The sequence below is a fragment of the Schistocerca serialis genome, chromosome 2 (assembly GCF_023864345.2).
Source record: "Schistocerca serialis cubense isolate TAMUIC-IGC-003099 chromosome 2, iqSchSeri2.2, whole genome shotgun sequence".
Classification (NCBI taxonomy): domain Eukaryota; kingdom Metazoa; phylum Arthropoda; class Insecta; order Orthoptera; family Acrididae; genus Schistocerca; species Schistocerca serialis.
In genome coordinates, this window is record NC_064639.1 from 308,990,396 (window position 1) to 309,011,041 (window position 20,646).

The 20,646-nt window shown below is 43.2% G+C and overlaps 1 protein-coding gene across 1 annotated transcript in view; it reads right to left on the reverse strand.

Annotated features, from left to right (window-relative positions):
- LOC126455933 (uncharacterized) overlaps positions 1–20,646 on the reverse strand; it is a 102,817-nt gene that overhangs the window by 21,016 nt on the left and 61,155 nt on the right. The window contains exons 3-4 of the mRNA XM_050091692.1: positions 12,126–12,349; positions 3,584–3,774 (exon numbers count right to left, since the gene is read on the reverse strand). Of these exons, the coding sequence (XP_049947649.1) occupies positions 3,584–3,774; positions 12,126–12,349 (415 nt within the window). The remainder of the gene's footprint in view (positions 1–3,583; positions 3,775–12,125; positions 12,350–20,646) is intronic.

The following is a 20,646-nucleotide window of genomic DNA, read 5'->3' on the forward strand; positions in this document are numbered from 1 at the left end:
ACGTAGAACAGATAGCGGCTCTAAATATTAAAATACCTAAGCAGTGTTTATTGCCTGCGCACCTACCTATCATTTGGAGAACAGACATACAAGTGGAGGGTGAATGTTGCAACAACAGAAGAAAAATTTTTTTGAAATGACCCTGACTTACGGAGAATGTAGAAGAAATGTTGGGGCTGCTGTTGCCTTGTATGCCGAGAGTTTTCCTGAGCATGTTTGCTCTCGTTCGTCTTTTACAAGGTTGTGAACGCTTTTATGACAGATGGCAGCGCACAGACCGGCAAAAGGAAAAAGAAGCTAACGTGTTACAGGAGAAACTAATGAAGTAGCTGTACTTGCGGCAGTGCACAACAACCCATGGGTAACCGCCCAGCAATCACACCGCGATTCCGGTATGTCCGTAGTCACAGTGCAGCATAGTCATAAGTGTCATCCATACCACGAGTCGCTATATCAAGAACTTCATGGCGCCAATTTCTATAACAGGGTAGTGTTTTGTGAATGGGTACATCAACAAATGCAAAGCCCCACATGTTCTTTGTCGAGATACTATTTTCCGATGAGTCTACATTCACTAATCAAGGCAGCGCTAAACGGCTGGAGTGTAGGCAATCCCCATTGGTTACGGCAAGCAGACCATCAATGTCCATGGTCGGTTAACGTATGTTGTGGCATCATAGGGAACAAACTGATTGGTCCGTGTTTAATCGATAGCACGGTGAACGGACGCAAACATCGAACGTTTTTGGACGAGGAACTACCTATACTATTATAGTAACTTGTTCTGGACGTTCGACAACGTGTGTGGTTTCAGAATGATGGTTGTCCAGCACATTATGCAATTGAAGGACGGGAGGTATTAGAGCGTGTTTACACTAGTCGGTGGATCGACAGAGGTGATGCAATTAATTAGCCCGCCATGTCGCCGGATTTTGACTTGCAGGATTTCTTTCTGTGGGGATATTTAAAAGGTAAGGTATACCAGCAACTGCCAACAGGCTGCAAAGACATCGTCAACGGCATCAGAAATGCCTGTGCTAGCATTCCCACAGATACGCTCCTGTCCTGTGTACGGTCATTTGAAAATCGAATCACTGTGTTGAAGCTGGCGATACTACTTTCGAACACTTACTGTAGTTGAAAAAGTAGAGTAACGTTCGCCTCGGCCATGGCCACAGTTGCACGTCGAGTAGTTCCTTGTTCGCTATGTCGGAGGAATGCAACGTTGCGAATAGAGATTCCAATTATAAGTTATGTAATGCTGGCCTGTCCTGTGCTCGCAGTATGATGTAGGTGGAGTCCCAAGTGCCTTGGCATATTCAAGGACCCTCGAGTCGATTGGGGGTCGAATGTGGTATCATTGAATGTCTCCTCCGAGACGAACAAATTGAATTACAACTTTTAATGATCCGATGTGTAGTTTTCGATCTATTTCAATGTCTTCAGTCAAAATAAACAACTTTAGGTCACGCGATGTGTCACATTATAATGAATTAAGTAGATTTAATTTATGCCATGTTTCATAATTCCCAGAAAGATACATGAATTATTTAACTTAAATTCTCTCACTGCTATTCTTAACCCATTAATATGTTATCCTATTCTCAAAGAAAGAAAATAAAAATCACAATAATAACTGTTAACTGCTACAGTCAATCATGAAAACATTATACCATTTTCATTTTTTTTTTGAAAAAACTCGACAGAAAATAAACTACACACCACAAGAGATATTGTAACATTTTATATCTACACTTACTGAGTTCCTGGAAAAGTGAAAATGTGTACTACCTATGCCCTAATAGATTAAAATTTCAATTTTAATGCTGGTACGAAGTTACAACGTCATTCAGGATAACATTAAACCAGTCTTCAGGAACTAAGAATTTTTCCTATATCTAACGCTCTGGGCAAATTCAGATAGTGCCAGAATAAAATCAGGTGTTAATAAGAGGTGAAAACAAACAATATCAGTTCAGTACTGCAGGCTTACTTTGAAATATCAAGATATTTGTATCGACCTGGCATTGCTCAACTTAAATCGCTGTCGCCAGAAAATCTTTTCACGCAATTAAAGGATAATTAGAAGCCTAAAATCTGTTATGAGGTTGGGAAAACAAACTAAAATACTAATTAGAAATCACACAGGTAATAAAACTGTTACATTTACTGAAAAATAATGCAAGTAGGTCAAGCAGCAGCCATTTGAAACAAAAGTGGTAAATGGCACAAAGATACCCCGACTGGTAAAAATATACACTGATTGACTGTAACTTCTTTGAATCAGCCAAAATCTCACATAAATTTTGAACTATAATCCCTCCCTGTAGGATGATAATGTAGTAAATCACCAATTACTATGCTAGTACGAGCAGTGCAACTTTCTGTTCACCTTCATGTACCGACTAGTACCAGCCTAGCGGCTACTCTGTCCTGTATACCGCATCTGTCATTTCACCACTCATCATAAGGCCAGTCACATAAATGCTGTTGTTATCTTTGTTTTCATGGCTTTTGCAAATTGCGTATTGTGAATGTAAATGTGAATGTGAATGTGAATGTAATGTCTTTCGAAAATGTTCAAATGAGTGTGAAATCTTATGGGACTTAACTGCTAAGGTTATCAGTCCCTAAGCTTACACACTACTTAATCCAAATGATCCTAAGGACATACACACACACCCATGCCCGAGGGAGGACTCGAACCTCTGCCGAGACCAGCCGCACAGTCCATGACTGCAGCGCCCTGGACCGCTCGGCTAATCCCGCGCTGCTTTCTCTGTCTTTAATTATTATAAATCCTCAATCAGAGAAAAATCACCACATACCGTGGATCTTTGAGAAGGGAGAGGAGAATAAAATGCATAATTATTCCTAAGTATTGTTATATAATTATTCCTAAATGCTGTAACAGCTTCAATATTTTCGAACCTTCCACCGAGGCTACAATAGGGAAGCGAGAGTCTACGTGCCGTAAGGCCATTGCTGATGTAGTGTCAGCACTGATAGTGTAGCGCTTCCCATGAGACCAGTGAGCTTTTCCAAACAGTCTGGGCGGGTTTTACCTATAGCTGGCCTGGGAAGCTGCTTGCTCTCTCTGTTACTGGCCTTGAAACGCAAAAACGCAACAGACCGATATCGGAGAGGCTGAAGTTTTCCATCTTGCCTCCCCACATGTAGGGCCCATGTATCATAGGGCACCTGCATCCTTTTTTTTCAATAAAACACTTTGTTGTCAATTATCCCTTCATCTTATCCCTTAAATTCATTGCCAATCCTGTCACCCACCTACTAGCGTGGCCATTATGTGCAGTGCAATGTCATTTATGTTATTTGTGCTATGATGTCATTTCCAGCCAAATGGTTCCGTCTTGGCGCTTCAGTTTTGACGTACATCAGTGTAGCATTGGCCATACGTAGATGAATGACATTAAGATATATTAGGGCCGTACTGACATAAAAAAAATGTTTGTGATATCTTATGGGACTTAACTGCTTAGGTCATCAGTCCCTAAGCTTACACATTACTTAACCTAAATTTACTGACATCGAATATGGTCATCTCTCCAGAGGCGTAGAGCACCAGCAACTTGTAGGAGCCGTCCTGCAGCAGGCCCTTCAGGTCTGTGAAGGGCATCTTAAGGCGGTGCGTAGCCAATGAGGCGGTGAGAGCGCCACAGTACGCAGTGTACACCAAAAGCGCAGACATCGACGCCACCAGCAGAGACGCCCGCACGCTGTCGCACGACTCCGTGTCTCGACCCCCGCCGCAACCTGCCGATCCCGTAGATGTCCATAAGCAGTTTGGTTTGCAAATAGCAAATTTCTTAAGAAGATATCCTAGGATGATCTAATTCACTCTATGAGGCTTGCTGTCAGGTGTTACACTTTATTCAGTTATCCTATTACTGTGTAATTTTACTGACGAAGCACGACTGCTTACAGCAAAAGGGGATGGCAATTTTATGCTTGAGAAACATTTGGGGTTTCATGTGATATTTCTTCAAATATGCCCACCCTTTCATCTTTCTGCATTTAAGGAAGTAACACAACATTTACGAATATAAGAGTGTCGAAGTAAGGAGTTATCTGAATCATATTTTAATTTACGGGATTTTTTTAAAGTAAACTAAAGCTAGAGAGAGAGAGAGAGAGAGACAGACAGAAATTGAAGCAGTAACTGTGTATTTCTTTCGTAGCTGAGACGGCGGCAGGCATATCTGTACCTTGCCAGTGAGGGATTCATCGTGGGGCCGCTTCAGTGAAAAGCATTTTTCGTCAAAATACTCATAAATAACTAGTAGACTTTCCTATGCTAAGCAGATCTGCATTCTTGAAAAGCGTCCAACAGTTGCCGAGGCTTCACTACAGAATCTCTGTGCAGGCATAATAAACGTCAGATTTCCTTTAACGTCAGTGAAGTCTTTACTGAATGCTAGTATACAAATAAAATGAACAAAATGTTCTGCCAGTGGCAGCACCTAACGGAGAAATCCAACCAATGGCCGAATGTGATGACCTCAATGTCGACTGGAAGTTACATCCTTCCCTCCAATTACAAGAAACGACAATACACTACTGGCCATTCAAATTGTTACACCACGAAGGTGACGTGCTACAGACGCGAAATTTAGCCGACAGGAAGAAGATGCTGTGATATGCAAATGATTAGTTTTTCAGAGCATTCACACAAGGTTGGCGCCGGTGGCGACACCTACAATGTGCTGACATGAGGAAAGTTTCTAACCGACTTCTCATACACAAACAGCACTTGACCGGCGTTGCCTGGTGAAACGTTGTTCTGATGCCTCGTGTAAGGACGAGAAATGCGTACCATCACGTTTCCGATATTGATAAAGATCGGATTGTAGCCTATCGCGATTGCGGTTTATCGTATCACGACATTGCTGCTCGCGTTGCTCGAGATCCAATGACTGTTAGCAGAATATGGAATCGGTGGGTTCAGGAGGGTAATACGGAACGCCGTGCTGGATCCCAACGGCCTCGTATCACTTGCAGTCGAGATAACTGGCATCTTATCCGCATGGCTATAACGGATCGTACAGCCACGTCTCAATCCCTGAGTCAGCATATTGGGACGTTTGCAAGACAACAACCATCTGCACGAACAGTTCGACGACGTTTGCAACAGCATGGACTAGCAGCTCGGAGACAATGGATGCGGTTACCCTTGACGCTGCATCACCGACACGAGCGCCTGCGATGGTGTACCCAACGACGAACCTGGGTGCACCAATGGCAAACCTTATTTTTTTGGAAGGAATGAATCCAGGTTCTATTTACAGCATCATGATGGTCGCATCCGTGTTTGGCAACATCGCGGTGAACGCACATTGGAAGCGTGTATTCGTCATCGCCATACTGGCGTATCACCCAGCGTAATGGTATGGGGTGCCATTGGTTACACGTCTCGGTCACCTCTTGTTCGCATTGACGACACTTTGAACAGTGGACGTTCCATTTCAGATGTGTTACGACCCTTGGCTCTACCCTTCATTCGATCCCTGCGAAACCCTACATTTCAGTAGGATAATGCACGACCGCATGTTGCAGGCCCTGCACGGGCCTTTCTGGATACAGAAAATGTTCGTCTGTTGCCCTGGCCAGCATATTTTCCAGATTTCTCACCAATTGAAAACGTCTGGTCAATGGTGGCCGAGTAACTGGCTCGTCACAATGCGCCAGTCACTACTCTTGATGAACTGTGGTATCGTGTTGAAGTTGCATTGGCAGCTGTACCTGTACACGCCTTCCAAGCTCTGTCCGACTCAATGCCCAGGCGTGTCAAGGCCGTTCTTACGGCCAGAGGTGGTTGTTCTGCGTACTGATTTCTCAGGATCTATGCACCCAAATTGCGTGAAAATGTAATCACATGTCAGTTCTAGTATAATATATTTGTCCAATGAATACCCGTTTGTCATCTGCATTTCTTCTTGTTGTAGCAATTTTAATGGCCAGTAGTGTATATGTCAACGAGACAAACACCAGTCGACTGACAACCACTGCATTGATTTTCTTAACAGTCTAACGTTGTTAGTGTACTAGTGTCTAAGGATGATGGCTCACTACCATAAAACGAGGCAAGTTTCGGTTTCATGTGATGATTAATTTTAAGATCTTTCCTCATGTTTTTCTATGTTGCTTAGGAAGCTTTGCAAATGTTACAGGACCTTGACGGCAAACGCCCTGAGATTTATTTCTATAAAGTTTGGTTGCTCCAGCAATTGAATTTTATTATTTTCTTCAGAACTTTTACTTACTTTCCGTTTTTCAACAATTTATTTGGTATTCTGGTTTTGCAGTCCAGTAACTAGTGCTTAATATCCACCCAGTCGTAAACTATATGTGGCCAGAGTATATCATCAGCTCTGATTATATTTATCAATTCTTTCGTTACTTTGTCTGTGTATTTAATTTGTGTACAATACTTAAAGATGCGTTTGAAGATGGGGGCGAAAGTTTTTTCGGAATTTTCCACTTGATTTCACTGCCTGTGCGTTGTCGAAAGACGCATTTGAAGATAGAGGGCAAAAGTCTTTTAGGACCTTTCCACTTCATTCTGAAACGCTACTTGTTGTCCCGTTCCATAGTTTTCTCAATAAATTCCGGTACAGGAGAATTATGGAGAGAGTGTTTTTTACTCTGCGGAAGTAAGTCCGTGGATGACAAGCAGAAGAGAATGGACCAAGCGGTGTTTATTTATTTATTCATTGATTTCTTATTTCGTGTGTGCCACGTTTCCCCGCATCCTTTCCCTTATACTACCTTGGACTGTATGAATGAGATATTATGTGAAGCAGCAGAAAGCTTTAGTCAGAGGTCGTAACATTGCATGAGTGCAGTGATTCTGTCGTAGGGTAGTACCAACCCCTAAACGCGAACAAGTTTGTCAAAGATAGTGTACAAGTCAGGGCAGAGAGGTCGCGGAGGCAGGAGTATTGGCTCTGTCAGGTTGGCGAACCATCCCCTCCACCACCTTTTGAACGAACAACGCTTAGGCGAGGTGTCCGCAGGTCCACTTGTTCCTGGGTAGCCACGCTGGACAGACGTGGAGACTCAGCTCTCGATTTTGGTAATGTTAACAAAGGTATCAGAATGTCTCAAAACTGCTCGTTAGTATGGTCCAGATGTTGAAATCAGGTGTAATATTACCACGAAACCCCCACAAGGGAGCTTATTTTCATAATTTAGTCAAATTTCAGTAGAACTCTGCGTTTGTGCCTTGGTTAGGCCACGCACCATGGGTCTTAAGCTCACGGTCGCATTATTGATCTGCCTTTAACAGAAGTCCACTCATTTAATGTACTTTAATGTGGTCTTTCTTTTACAGTAATATTTTGGTGTTTTTTTATTTATTTTTCATATGTTACCTTTGTGCACTTGCTTTCCCGCCACGTGGTCTGTTGGAGCAACCGCAACATTGGTAAACTATAGTTTCGGTCTGAAGATGTGTACTAGACGAGTGAATAACCATACTATAGTGGGCGAGTGTAAGATAGGGAAGGAATGATCTTGTGTGTCCATACTTTTGCATTTCTGATGGCTACCGCTACTTGGCCACATGTGTGGAATAGTACTGATGTGATAGTTAATGTTGCTTGTGCCCCCATAACTACACTCCTGGAAATTGAAATAAGAACACCGTGAATTCATTGTCCCAGGAAGGGGAAACTTTATTGACACATTCCTGGGGTCAGATACATCACATGATCACACTGACAGAACCACAGGCACATAGACACAGGCAACAGAGCATGCACAATGTCGGCACTAGTACAGTGTATATCCACCTTTCGCAGCAATGCAGGCTGCTATTCTCCCATGGAGACGATCTTAGAGATGCTGGATGTAGTTCTGTGGAACGGCTTGCCATGCCATATCCACCTGGCGCCTCAGTTGGACCAGCGTTCGTGCTGGACGTGCAGACCGCGTGAGACGACGCTTCATCCAGTCCCAAACATGCTCAATGGGGGACAGATCCGGAGATCTTGCTTTCCAGGGTAGTTGACTTACACCTTCTAGAGCACGTTGGATGGCACGGGATACATGCGGACGTGCATTGTCCTGTTGGAACAGCAAGTTCCCTTGCCGGTCTAGGAATGGTAGAACGATGGGTTCGATGACGGTTTGGATGTACCGTGCACTATTCAGTGTCCCCTCGACGATCACCAGTGGTGTACGGCCAGTGTAGGAGATCGCTCCCCACACCATGATGCCGGGTGTTGGCCCTGTGTGCGTCGGTCGTATGCAGCCCTGATTGTGGCGCTCACCTGCACGGCGCCAAACACGCATACGACCATCATTGGCACCAAGGCAGAAGCGACTCTCATCGCTGAAGACGACACGTCTCCATTCGTCCCTCCATTCACACCTGTCGCGACACCACTGGAGGCGGGCTGCACGATGCTGGGGCGTGAGCGGAAGACGGCCTAACGGTGTGCGGGACCGTAGCCCAGCTTCATGGAGACGGTTGCGAATGGTCCTCGCCGATACCCCAGGAGCAACAGTGTCCCTAATTTGCTGGGAAGTGGCGGTGCGGTCCCCTACGGCACTGCGTAGGATCCTACGGTCTTGGCGTGCATCCGTGCGTCGCTGCGGTCCGGTCCCAGGTCGACGGGCACGTGCACCTTCCGCCGACCACTGGCGACAACATCGATGTACTGTGGAGACCTCACGCCCCACGTGTTGAGCAATTCGGCGGTACGTCCACCCGGCCTCTCGCATGCCCACTATACGCCCTCGCTCAAAGTCCGTCAACTGCACATACGGTTCACGTCCACGCTGTCGCGGCATGCTACCAGTGTTAAAGACTGCGATGGAGCTCCGTATGCCACGGCAAACTGGCTGACACTGACGGCGGCGGTGCACAAATGCTGCGCAGCTAGCGCCATTCGACGGCCAACACCGCGGTTCCTGGTGTGTCCGCTGTGCCGTGCATGTGATCATTGCTTGTACAGCCCTCTCGCAGTGTCCGGAGCAAGTATGGTGGGTCTGACACACCGGTGTCAAAGTGTTCTTTTTTCCATTTCCAGGAGTGTATCTGATTCGCCGACAATGAAGTGCGTTAGGTAAAATACACGGCTTAAACTCTTGTATCTTGAAAGTTCAGATTTTAATGCCCATTGATAGAACAAAGACTCGCAAAATTTTCCCGCCATATGATAGTAAATGTCCTTCCCCCCAGCTGAGTAACGTGGTGTTGTTTCAGAAAGAAAGATTGAAGCAAAATTGACAGTCATAGTTAAGTGCACCACTTGCTACCCTTTCTTCAGCATACGTTTCAGCGAAAATTGAAATATTTAGGCAAATACTCGTCCACCCTGACCGTTTTCGCTTGTAGTGTCTTTGCTGGACTTGTTATGCGTGACCTATAGTAACTGACTGTAATAAGCATGGGTTACGTATAATTGTGTGCCTTAATAAAATTACATTGAAGCCAGGTCTGCGCTCCCCTCTCCCTTTCCATAATTACGTGGCGAAAGTGAATCATGTTAACTAGAGACACCAGTTGTGACGATGTATATTCCAACAGACACACGGCTAGTTATTGAAATGCCATCGGTATTGAATAAATATCAATTAACCTGTACCCTCGACTGATTATATCCTCCCTTCATCATAAAGAACAGGTGAAAGTCAGTACCACAGCTGAATGCTGGATCATGAAAGTAAATAATGGCTCTATGCTCTCTATTAAGCCCTGCATAGGAGCCTTCTGTAGTGGTTCCAAAAATTTTGCGTTATCCGTTGCATTCAAATTTTTACCGGTTGGTTAAACCCACCCGCTAGAAACAGTTTATACCCCAGCAGTAACTGTAATTTCGTGGACCACATGAATTTGTTAAACCATTACTACAGAGAGTAACATGCAGCAGCTGTAGGATGGGACAAGCGGCGGTAATCTTCCTACCAGGTCGAGTTATAACATTAACTGTACCACCACGAGTATGAAGATTACGTTGCAATTTCAAGGTTAATTTACCACGTCCTGTTTCATGTGTTATGTATGACCTTCAGAAATTCCTGTGCTTCGTACTACAGCACTAGATTTGAGATGGGCATCGTAGTGTTAACGCAACATGAGGATACTTTGCCTTAAAATACATGAATAACCACGATTCTGAAGAAGGTGACTCTAGTAACATGACGTGTCACGAGAGCTGGCAACAAAGGTGAGTTGATACAGAAAGAATAGACACTTGTTCAAAACTTGTAGATAAAAGCAAAGTACAGCTAAAAAGTATAAAATGGAGGACTTACCCTAGAAGAAACATTTTGAACTCAAAAACTACTTCAAACAGGAAAACATTTTCTGAGAGAAACCTGCACTTGTAAAATTTCCATTGCGCAAAAAAGTTTAACTAACTAGAAAAAATTCCATTTCCTGTTTATATTTTTCATTTCCTTGATTGCATTGTATGTTAAAACGTTTTTATATAATTTTTAATGAACATTTCTACAATTTATCTTTTTGGGACCATTTAATATTGTACATACTATTAAGTTGGATTTCCTCCATGTCTACACATTTCATAAAAAACATAATCCTCAGCTTGGATTATTCATTTTTCATACTTTTAAATCTCATAGATGGAGACTTTCCACTTCACTTTTTCAAAATTTTCTTCCCCAAATATCTAAATATAACTATCAGGCTGTCTAATATTTTAATATCCACCTGAGAGACAATTTCAGATATTTCCATATTTTTCAATGATCTGACAGTTGAAGTTTCAATATTTTGTTATTAATTGCAAGCTGAATTACAGAGATTCGAAACTGATCCAGTTATGCATGGGAAATAATTCTTCAAAATGTTCCTCTTCAGCAGCACTCTGGCGAGACATAAATGTCTTACAAAAAAAGGAAGTTACTCACATAGACTATTTAAATCTGAATATACGATGAGTTTCACAAGACAGTGTACGCCATTATTTGTAAGTAATAAAAGACAATTATAAATATATGTTTACATGAAAACATATGTTATTACTAATTGCACAATTACCTAATAGTTAATCCAATCGCCTCCTTTGTCGAGTATTGCTTCGCGCCTTAGCCTTCTCTCCTGTAAATCATCATCGTTCCCAACCTCTAAATACCGTTGGGCCCACTTTGCAATGAGTGTCTTTGACCTTCAAAGAATTTTAGCAGCAGCTCCATATGAAAGCTTTGGTCCTTTTGGATGATCTACAAGAAGCATTACCTCGTGACGCTTCAAAAATTTGGCACTAATTTCAAACTGCAACTGACAAAATAAAACATTCCACTCCCACGGTGTTTATTCATACACAGCGCAAAAGCGCATTGATTACAGATTCAATACCACTATCAGAGATGTCACTGCGGACGTTACATTTAAAATTATCGTGTATACTTTCACATTTAAAATTATGGCGTACCCTTTCTTGTGGAAATGATTGTAAGATATACCTCTAACATTTACAGATTTAAAGTTTATTTAAACAATTAATGTTTCGTATTAATTTTAATTTTCTTTATTATACAGTTTTGCTCTAAATGCAACAGTTTTTGCATTTTATGAGTAATTCTAATTATTGATCTGACGGAACAACATTTTTCTCAAATTTATTTTCATTAATGAGAAAAGAAGAATATATGAGTGAAATCTGAGCCACAGTTGGGACAGCAGATCTCCTGCACATTAGGCAGATCTGTAAGCATTACAACACCGTGGAAGGCGTGTACTGACGTCTGTGTTATGGAGGGAACTGGACTAGGGTTGTCCGTGCATGTTTGTTATCCTTAGTGTTATGGTGTTGTAAGAGGTTACCACATATACATAGTAAGCAGGAAACGCAGGTTTAAGTCCCAGCTATGGCACAAATTTTAAGGCATTTCCTCAGCTTCTAGCATTGTTGAATTATAATTATTATAATTAATCACGAATTATTATTACATCATAGTAGAATTTATATCGTAACATATCATATCCAGTTCTAAATGCGACCACATACGACTGCTTATCACATATATTGTTTATTTGATTCAAATATTATGTTGTTTTCAGTCATACATAATTTAATATAAGTTATTCCTCACATCCTGACAAATTCTAGCCAGACCTTTCAAAAAATACATACCTTGCATGAAGAATACTCCTGTGACGTGTAATACATGACTGTATGTCTGGCTTTGGTCGTCGTGATACTCCACACGTGCTCTGTACCTCCTCTGAACTCTGAGGACAGCCCAGACGAGGGCAGTGATTGCGATAATGCACAGCCAGAGACGCACATCGAAGGGCCGCAGAAAGCTATTCCACGTCATCTCCTCCTCCTTTGGCTCCTGAATAATTACGACCACCCTGCAAGCAGGAACTAAAAACAGGTTACTGATTCTTGTTATCCAAATAGATCACCTGCTTTAATCTATAGAATTAAATATTCTCTGCTACAAAACATATACATCTGTGAAATCACAATACTCAAAGGTATGATCGAATTAATCCAAATTTGCAAAACACTGGTGCTGACATTTCAGAGCCCATTATGGCTCTGTGGAGTGAATGGTGATTATTTGTGTTGTGACCACATTCTGTGGTGTAGAACACCTTCTTTACTACATACAAGTGTATGCTATCTACTGGTCCCACACATGGATCATACAACCTGAGATGCACGCTCTGTACGATCAAAGACATAACGCTACAGCAAACCCGTTTCCTACAGATCGATCACTCTGATCTACACAAATGTAATATACTGTAGCTATTAAGATAAAGAAACTCACTTTTACTTGGTTTCATATTTCAGTTTAGTTTCATGTTTATCGTCCCCTGACACTGTGAATATCATTGAACTTCCTGGTGATACAAGAGAGGCCACCATTTAGTCATCAGTCTGCAGTATTACTTACATTACTGGCCATTAAAATTGCTACACCAAGAAGAAATGCAGATGATAAAAGGGTATTCATTGGACAAATATATTATACTAGAACTGACATGTGATTGCATTTTCACTCAATTTGGGTGCATAGATCCTGAGAAATCAGTACCGGAACCACCACCTCTGGGCGTAATAATGGCCTTGATACACCTGGGCACTGAGTCAAACAGAGCTTGGATGGCGTGTACAGGTACAGCTGCCAATGCAGCTTCGAAACGATACCACAGTTCATTAAGAGTAGTGACTGGCGTATTGTGACGAGCCAGTTGCTCGGCCACCATTGACCAGACGTTTTCAGTTGGTGAGACATCTGGAGTATGTGCTGGCCAGGGCAGCAGTCGAACATTTTCGGTATCCAGAAAGGCCCGAACTGGACTTGCAATATGCGGTCGTGCATTATCTTGCTGAAATGTAGGGATTCGCAGGATCGAATGAAGGGTAGAGCCACGGGTAGTAACACATCTGAAATGTAACGTTCACTGTTCAAAGTGCCGTCAATGCGAACAAGAGGTGACCGAGACGTGTAACCAATGGCAACCCATACCATCACGCCGGGTGATACGCCAGTATGGCGATGACGAATACACGCTTCCAATGTGCGTTCACCGCGATGACGCCAAACACGGATGCGACCATCATGATGCTGTAAACAGAACCGGGATTCATCCGAAAAAATAACGTTTTGTCATTCGTGCACCCAGGTTCGTAGTTGAGTACACCATCGCAGGCGCTCCTGTCGGTGATGCAGCGTCAAAGGTAACTGCCGCCATGGTCTCCGAGCTGATAGTTCATGCTGCTGCAAACGTCGTCGAACTGTTCGTGCAGATGGTTGTTGTCTTGCAAACGTCCCCATCTGTTGACTCATGGATCGAGACGTGGCTGTACGATCCGTTATAGCCATGCGGATAAGATGCCTGTCATCTCGACTGCTAGTGATACGAGACTGTTGGGATCCAGCACGGCGCTCCGTATTACCCTCCTGAACCCACCGATTCCATATTCTACTAACAGTCATTGGATCTCGACCAAACCGAGCAGCAATGTCGCGATACGATAAGCCGCAATCGCGATAGGCTACAATCCGACCTTTATGAAAGTCGGAAACGTGATGGTACGCATTTCTCCTCCTTACACGAGGCATCAGAACAACGTTTCACCAGGCAACGCCGGTCAAGTGCTGTTTGTGTATGAGAAATCGGTTGGAAACTTTCCTCATGTCAGCACATTGTAAGTGTCGCCACCGGCGCCAACCTTGTGTGAATGCTCTGAAAAGCTAATCATTTGCATATCACAGCATCTTTTTCCTGTCGGTTTAATTTCGCGTCTGTAGCACGTCATCTTCGTGGTGTAGCAATTTTAATGGCCAGCAGTGTATTTATTGCTCGAAGACCTTTGAACATCTCGAGTCTTTGCATTCGTTTGGAACTTTTTTGCTAAGTGTTAGAATTTTCACAGAAGTTTCAGTATAGCTGTTGGATGACAACGAAGGTCTCTTATTTTAAGCCATAGGTGACTTACCGCGAGAAGACGAGTGGCAGCGAGAAATCTACTGTTACCCCTTGACGCTGCATGTTGGACGAAACCAAATATAAGTCTATATTCGTGCTCGAAAGAAAATAGAATACTGCAACTTGGCGCAAAGAACACTTGTGTGTTGTATCTGTCAATATGAATTGAAGCCAAGTCTTTTTGACACGAGAAATAAAGATTATCACAATAACAAAACGTTATACAGTGTCAGACGGAATATGCTGTACATTAAAAGAGCGTAGGCTGGAGACAACACTGGAGGAAACCAAAAGGAAAATATAAACTCAGCCTTCACATTATTGTTGAGACAGATATCGCTGAGGCCTCGAAGAGAAGTGGTGCTATCACTGAGTATGTTAGTACCTAACGCATATTTTGAACATAATTTATCCACCAGTGGCATGGAATTATAGAGTAATTGATAACTTCTTGGAGAAAAGTAATTGATTTTGTCATCAGCATCCTGTCTCGTCAATTTATGTCGCACAAGCTCTCAGTCAAGTTCGAAACGAGTATTCGTCGTCTAAAAGAAATCGTTTTCGAAGAAATGTCAAGCTTTCCCACTCACATCGTCCCCTGCATCACTCCTTCATCTGTAACGCCATTTTCTTCCTTTTGTGGTGTTCACTGCCACGGCATATAATGCATCGGCTGTAGAGGGCCGGCCGGTGTGGCCGAGCTGTTCTAGGCGCTTCAGCCTGGAACCGCGCGACCGCTACGGTCGCAGGTTCGAATTCTGCCTCGGGCATGGATGTGTGTGTTGTCCTTAGGTTAGTTAGGTTTAAGTAGTTCTAAGTTCTAGGGGACTGATGACCTCAGATGTTAAGTCTCATACAGCTCAGAGCCATTTGAACCATCTGAAGCTGTAGAGGAAATCGAGGTATACTGATTACTGTCTGCTAATTGCGTGTGCAGTACTGCTGTGCGCTTTTTGCTACTTTAACCAAATGCGACCTGTCCCATTTCCTTTACCGTGCAGTTTGTTGCACACTTTAATGAACGGGTAAATGAGCATTAATGCATGTCCAAAGACGTGATGAAAAATCTAAACAAAAATACTAACTAGCTTAGTACTTCCTTTTCTTAGTCAACAATTTACAGTCATCGACAGGATTATATTGAACTCTAGCGAAATACAGGGTAATCCAGAAATCAACCAATAAAATTTCATGTAGTGTTTGTGGATATTTTTTGCACCTTTGTCTCCAGTCATTCGTTAAGAGTAGTTCTGTTTCGTTTCAATTCTTACCGTCACTTATATCTTTATATACATTGCACTGAAAATATCTGCACAATACGGCATGCACTGTGTGTTCCTCGTAAAATAACTTGTTCCACCCAGTAACAGCACAATGAGCTTTTCCTGTAGCTATGGCAACCACATCACTGGTGGTTGTGTTCTGTATTTTACATTTTAGTAATTGCATAACTGAGTTAGCAAATAGAATAAATTATAGTTACAACATTACTCTGTAATGAGTCACCAGAAACCACTGTTCCCTTATACCAAAATACTCAGAAGATATTACTAAACAAACTTTGACATTTTGTCATTGGAATTTGGGTTCAATCTGTATATTACACACCACCATTAGTCACAAATATTCTCATTTTCTTGCACTATTTGTACATTTCGATCTTGCGTGTCGATTTCCGTTCTTTTAATTTGTTATTTAGGTTAGTTACACTCCTTGAACGTCTATTACCTTCTACGAAAACTTCTGGAACATGCCTATCACAATAAACAAGAGAAAAGAAGAGTAGGAATGGCAAATAACATAATAAGATTACCAGAGTAGATGGAGATGGAAAGAACATCCTCTGAATTCATCTTTCGTAAATAGTTTGCAGCCCTGCATTTTACGATGGCATATTCCTTATATGTTAATCGGCAAACCACTGAGAAGTGCATGGTAGAGAATACGTTCCACTGAATCTGTTTTTAGGACGTTTTAGCATTCCTTTCGTGTGTAGAGCGCAGGAGAATAATTGCTGAAATGACCTCGTGTGTGAACTAACTAGTTTCAAATTGTCTTTGCTTTTTCTGTGGGACTGATATGTAGAGGAATTGTAATTTATTCTTAGACACATCATTTAAAGTGTGTTCCACAAACTTTCGAAGTAGGTTTTCACAGCTACTCTCTTCCTTCAGGTGTCTACCACTTCAGTTCCTTCGGTATCTTCGTGACTATTTTCTCCGTATCTTTTCAGTATCCTCGGTTCGTCCAATCGGGCCCTATATACGAAGCGAAACACTAGACAGACAGCCTACTAGAAATATTAACCAAATTTACAGTATCCTAATCAATGAAAATACTTGGTTATTCTAATTACGTAGCATTACATGCTACACTGCTGGGCATTAACATTGCTACACCAAGATGAAATGCAGATGATAAACGGGTATTCATTGGACAAATATTACTAGAACTGAAATGTGTTTACATTTTCACGCAATTTGGGTGCATAGATCCTGAGAAATCAGTACCCAGAACAACCACCTCTGGCCGTAATATCGGCCTTGATAGGCCTGGGCATTGAGCCAAACAGAGCTTGGATGGCGTGTACAGGTACAGCTGCCCATGCAGCTTCATCGCGATTCCACAGTTCATCAAGAGTAGTGACTGGCATATTGTGACGAGCCAGTTGCTCGGCCACCATTGACCAGACGTTTTCAGTTGGTGAGACATCTGGAGTATGTGCTGGCCAGGGCAGCAGTCGAACACTTTCGGTATCCAGAAAGGCCCGAACTGGACTTGCAATATGCGGTCGTGCATTATCATGCTGAAATGTAGGGTTTCGCAGGGATCCAATGAAGGGTAGGGCGACGGGTTGTAATACATCTGAAATGTAATGTCTAATGTTCAAAATGCCATCAATGCGAACAAGAGGTGACCGAGACGTGTAACCAATGGCACCCCATACCATCACGCCGGGTGATACGCCAGTATGGAGATGAATACACGCTTCCAATGTGCGTTCACCGAGATGTTGCCAAACATATATGCGACCATCATGATGCTGTAAACAGAACCAGGATACATCCGAAAAAATAACGTTTTGCCATTCGTGCACCCAGGTTCGGCGTTGAGTACACCATCGCAGGCGCTCGTGTCGGTGATGCAGCGTCAAGAGTAACCGCAGCCATGGTTTCCGAGCTGATAGTCCATGCTGCTGCAAACGTTGTCGAGCTGTTCGTGCAGATGGTTGTTGTCTTGCAAACGTCCCCATCTGTTGACTCATGGATCGAGACGTGGCTGCACGATCCGTTAAAGCCATGCGGATAAGATGCCTGCCATCTCGAGTGCTAGTGATGCGAGGCTGTTGGGATTCAGCACGGTGTTCCGTATTACCCTCCTGAACCTACCGATTCCATATTCTACTAACAGTCATTGGATCTCGACCAACCCGAGCAGCAATGTCGCGATACGATAAACCGCAATCGCGATAGGCTACAATCCGACCTTTATGAAAGTCGGAAACGTGATGGTACGCATTTCTCCTCCATGCACGAGGCATCAGAACAACGTTTCGCCAGGCAACGCCGGTCAATTGCTGTTTGTGTATGAGAAATCGGTTGGAAACTTTCGTCATGTCAGCACGTTGTAGGTGTCGCCACCGGCGCCAACCTTGTGTGAATGCTCTGAAAAGCTAATCATTTGCATATCACAGCATCTTCTTCTTGTCGGTTAAATTAAGCGTCTGTAGCACGGCATCTTCGTGGTGTAGCAATTTTAACGGCCAGTAGTGTATTTTTAAACGTTATGTCCGCTGAGTGCTCCGCGCAGCTGACTGCGATACTGGGGACCTGGTTTCGATTCCCAGCTGGGTCGGACATTTTACGAAGGGGGGACCCAAAAATAATCGGAATCGAACTTCCGCGCGCGCAAGCTTTGTAGTTATGCGTGGTGCCACGAGGTGGCCTTAGTAGGGGTCTCCCACGCCATTCTGTAAACTGGAGTCAATTGTAGGTAAGTGGTTTGTTTGCGGTGCTCCGTTGTTCGTGTTGCTGTTTGAACCCTTCGGCGTTTAATAACACGGTCGACAAGAAGGAGCAAAGAGTCTGTGTGAAATTTTGTTTTCTGTTGGGCACAACTGCGCCGAGAGTATTGGATGCTTTGGCAAACCTTTAATGACGAAGAATTTTGTAAATCACAGATCTACAAGAGGTTTTCTCGTTTAAAATCTGGCAACGTGCCTACTGAAACATGCAATGCCCCAATCGTCCTACGATAGGAAGAAGTGACGAAAATATTGCAGCAATAAAACGCTGAGTTGATCAAAATCGTCGAAGTACCATTGACCAAATTTCTGAAGAAATGAAAGTGTCAGGAGCACGATTCATCGAATTTTAACCGAAGAATTGCACATGAGATGGCTGTCTGCAAGATTTGTTCCTCACTTGCTCACGAATGACCAAAGAGAAAATCGGATGTATGTTTAGTAGTAAGTGGGAACATTGGGTGCACTAGGACATAATTCACTGAGTAAACCCAGCTCGTGTGAGATCAGTTGTCACGGTTTGACCAACAGGTTAGACGGACATCGTTCTACCCAATTCAAAAGCACTGTTTGCACAGCGCTCTTAGGTGATTTGTGCTAGAGCTTGCTTTCGCGTTTCCATTTCGTTTCATTGCTCTTTGAACCGCGCTTGGAATAACAGTGAGCTTTCCAGCCACACAAGATGGTGAACGATTTGTGACCCTGCATGTGCGAGTTCTTCTTGTACACTGATCGGCACTGTCTTCGAGTTTGGATTACTTCTGGCCACTCTATCTGGGTATTACAAATTTTACATCGGTTGCCATAGAATGTAACCAAATCGAGTAACAACTGTATTAGATCTAACGAAACAATCCCGTTCTAGGCAGTTAGAACGAGCAGGTACCTAAAGTCGACGGAGAACAGCCATTACCTGACTCCTCACGACCCTCCATGGAGCTTCAGATTTCCGGATTATGTTTCACGTTTCATCTTTTTTGTAGTGGAAAAGTATATCTTTTTGAATAGAGCTCGTGCTGGTAACGTCTCAGTTCCACCCTACAGTAACCTAAATACCGGGTGATCAAATAGTCAGTACAAATTTGAAAACTTAATAAACCACCGAATAACGTAGATAGAGAGGTAAACATTGACACACATGATTGGAATGACATGGGGTTTTATTAGAACCAAAAAAAAAAAAAAAAAAAAACAAAGTTCACAAAATGTCCGATATATGGCGCTGGACAGCAAAACGTCAGTGACTGCGCATGACAATCGTGTATTGAAAGGAGCTCTAATGAGAGAGAGAATCACTGATTTAGTGAAGCGGAGGGCATTTCCGCTGTGGGCGTTTCAAAAGATCGCGGAAGATGACGACTGGTTGAGTAACGTGTTGTGGACCGACGAAGCTCATTTCATGCTCCGAGGGTCTGTCAACGCCCACAACTGCAGAATTTGGGCTATCGAAAATCTTAGAACTGTTGTGGAAACTCCACTGCACGACAAGAAAGTCCCGGTATGCGTTGGATTTACCACATCTACCGTCATCGGGCCTTTTTTCTTCGAGGAAATGCGTGATTCTAGTTTTGTAACTGCTACCGTGACGGGTGAGAGGTACGCCGATATGTTACAGCATCGTATCATCCCCAGCCTGGCTGATAAACACCTGCTGGACGTACGATGTTTATGCAGTATGGCGCTCCACCCCATATTGCAAGACGCGTGAAAGATCTCTTGCCCGCGTCGTTTGGTAATGATCTTGTGCTCAGCCGCCACTTTCGTCATACTTGGTCTCCCAGGGCCCCAGACCTCAGTCCGTGCGATTATTGGCTTTGGGGTTACCTCAAGTTGCAAGTGTCTCGTGATCGACCGACATCTCTTGGGATGCTCAAAGACGACATCCGACGCCAATGCCTCACCATAACTCCGGACATGCTTTACAGTGCTGCTCACAACACTATTCCTCGACTACAGCTATTGTTGTGGAATTATGGGGGACTTACTGAGCATTTCCTGTAAAGAGCATCACCTTTGCTTTCTCTTACTTTGTTATGCTAATTATTGCTATTCTGATCAGATGAAGCGCCATCTGTGCGACAATTTTTGAACTTTTGTATTTTTTGGTTCTAATAAAACCCCATGTCATTCCAAGCATGTGTGTCAATTTGTACCTCTCTATCTACATTATTCCGTGATTTAT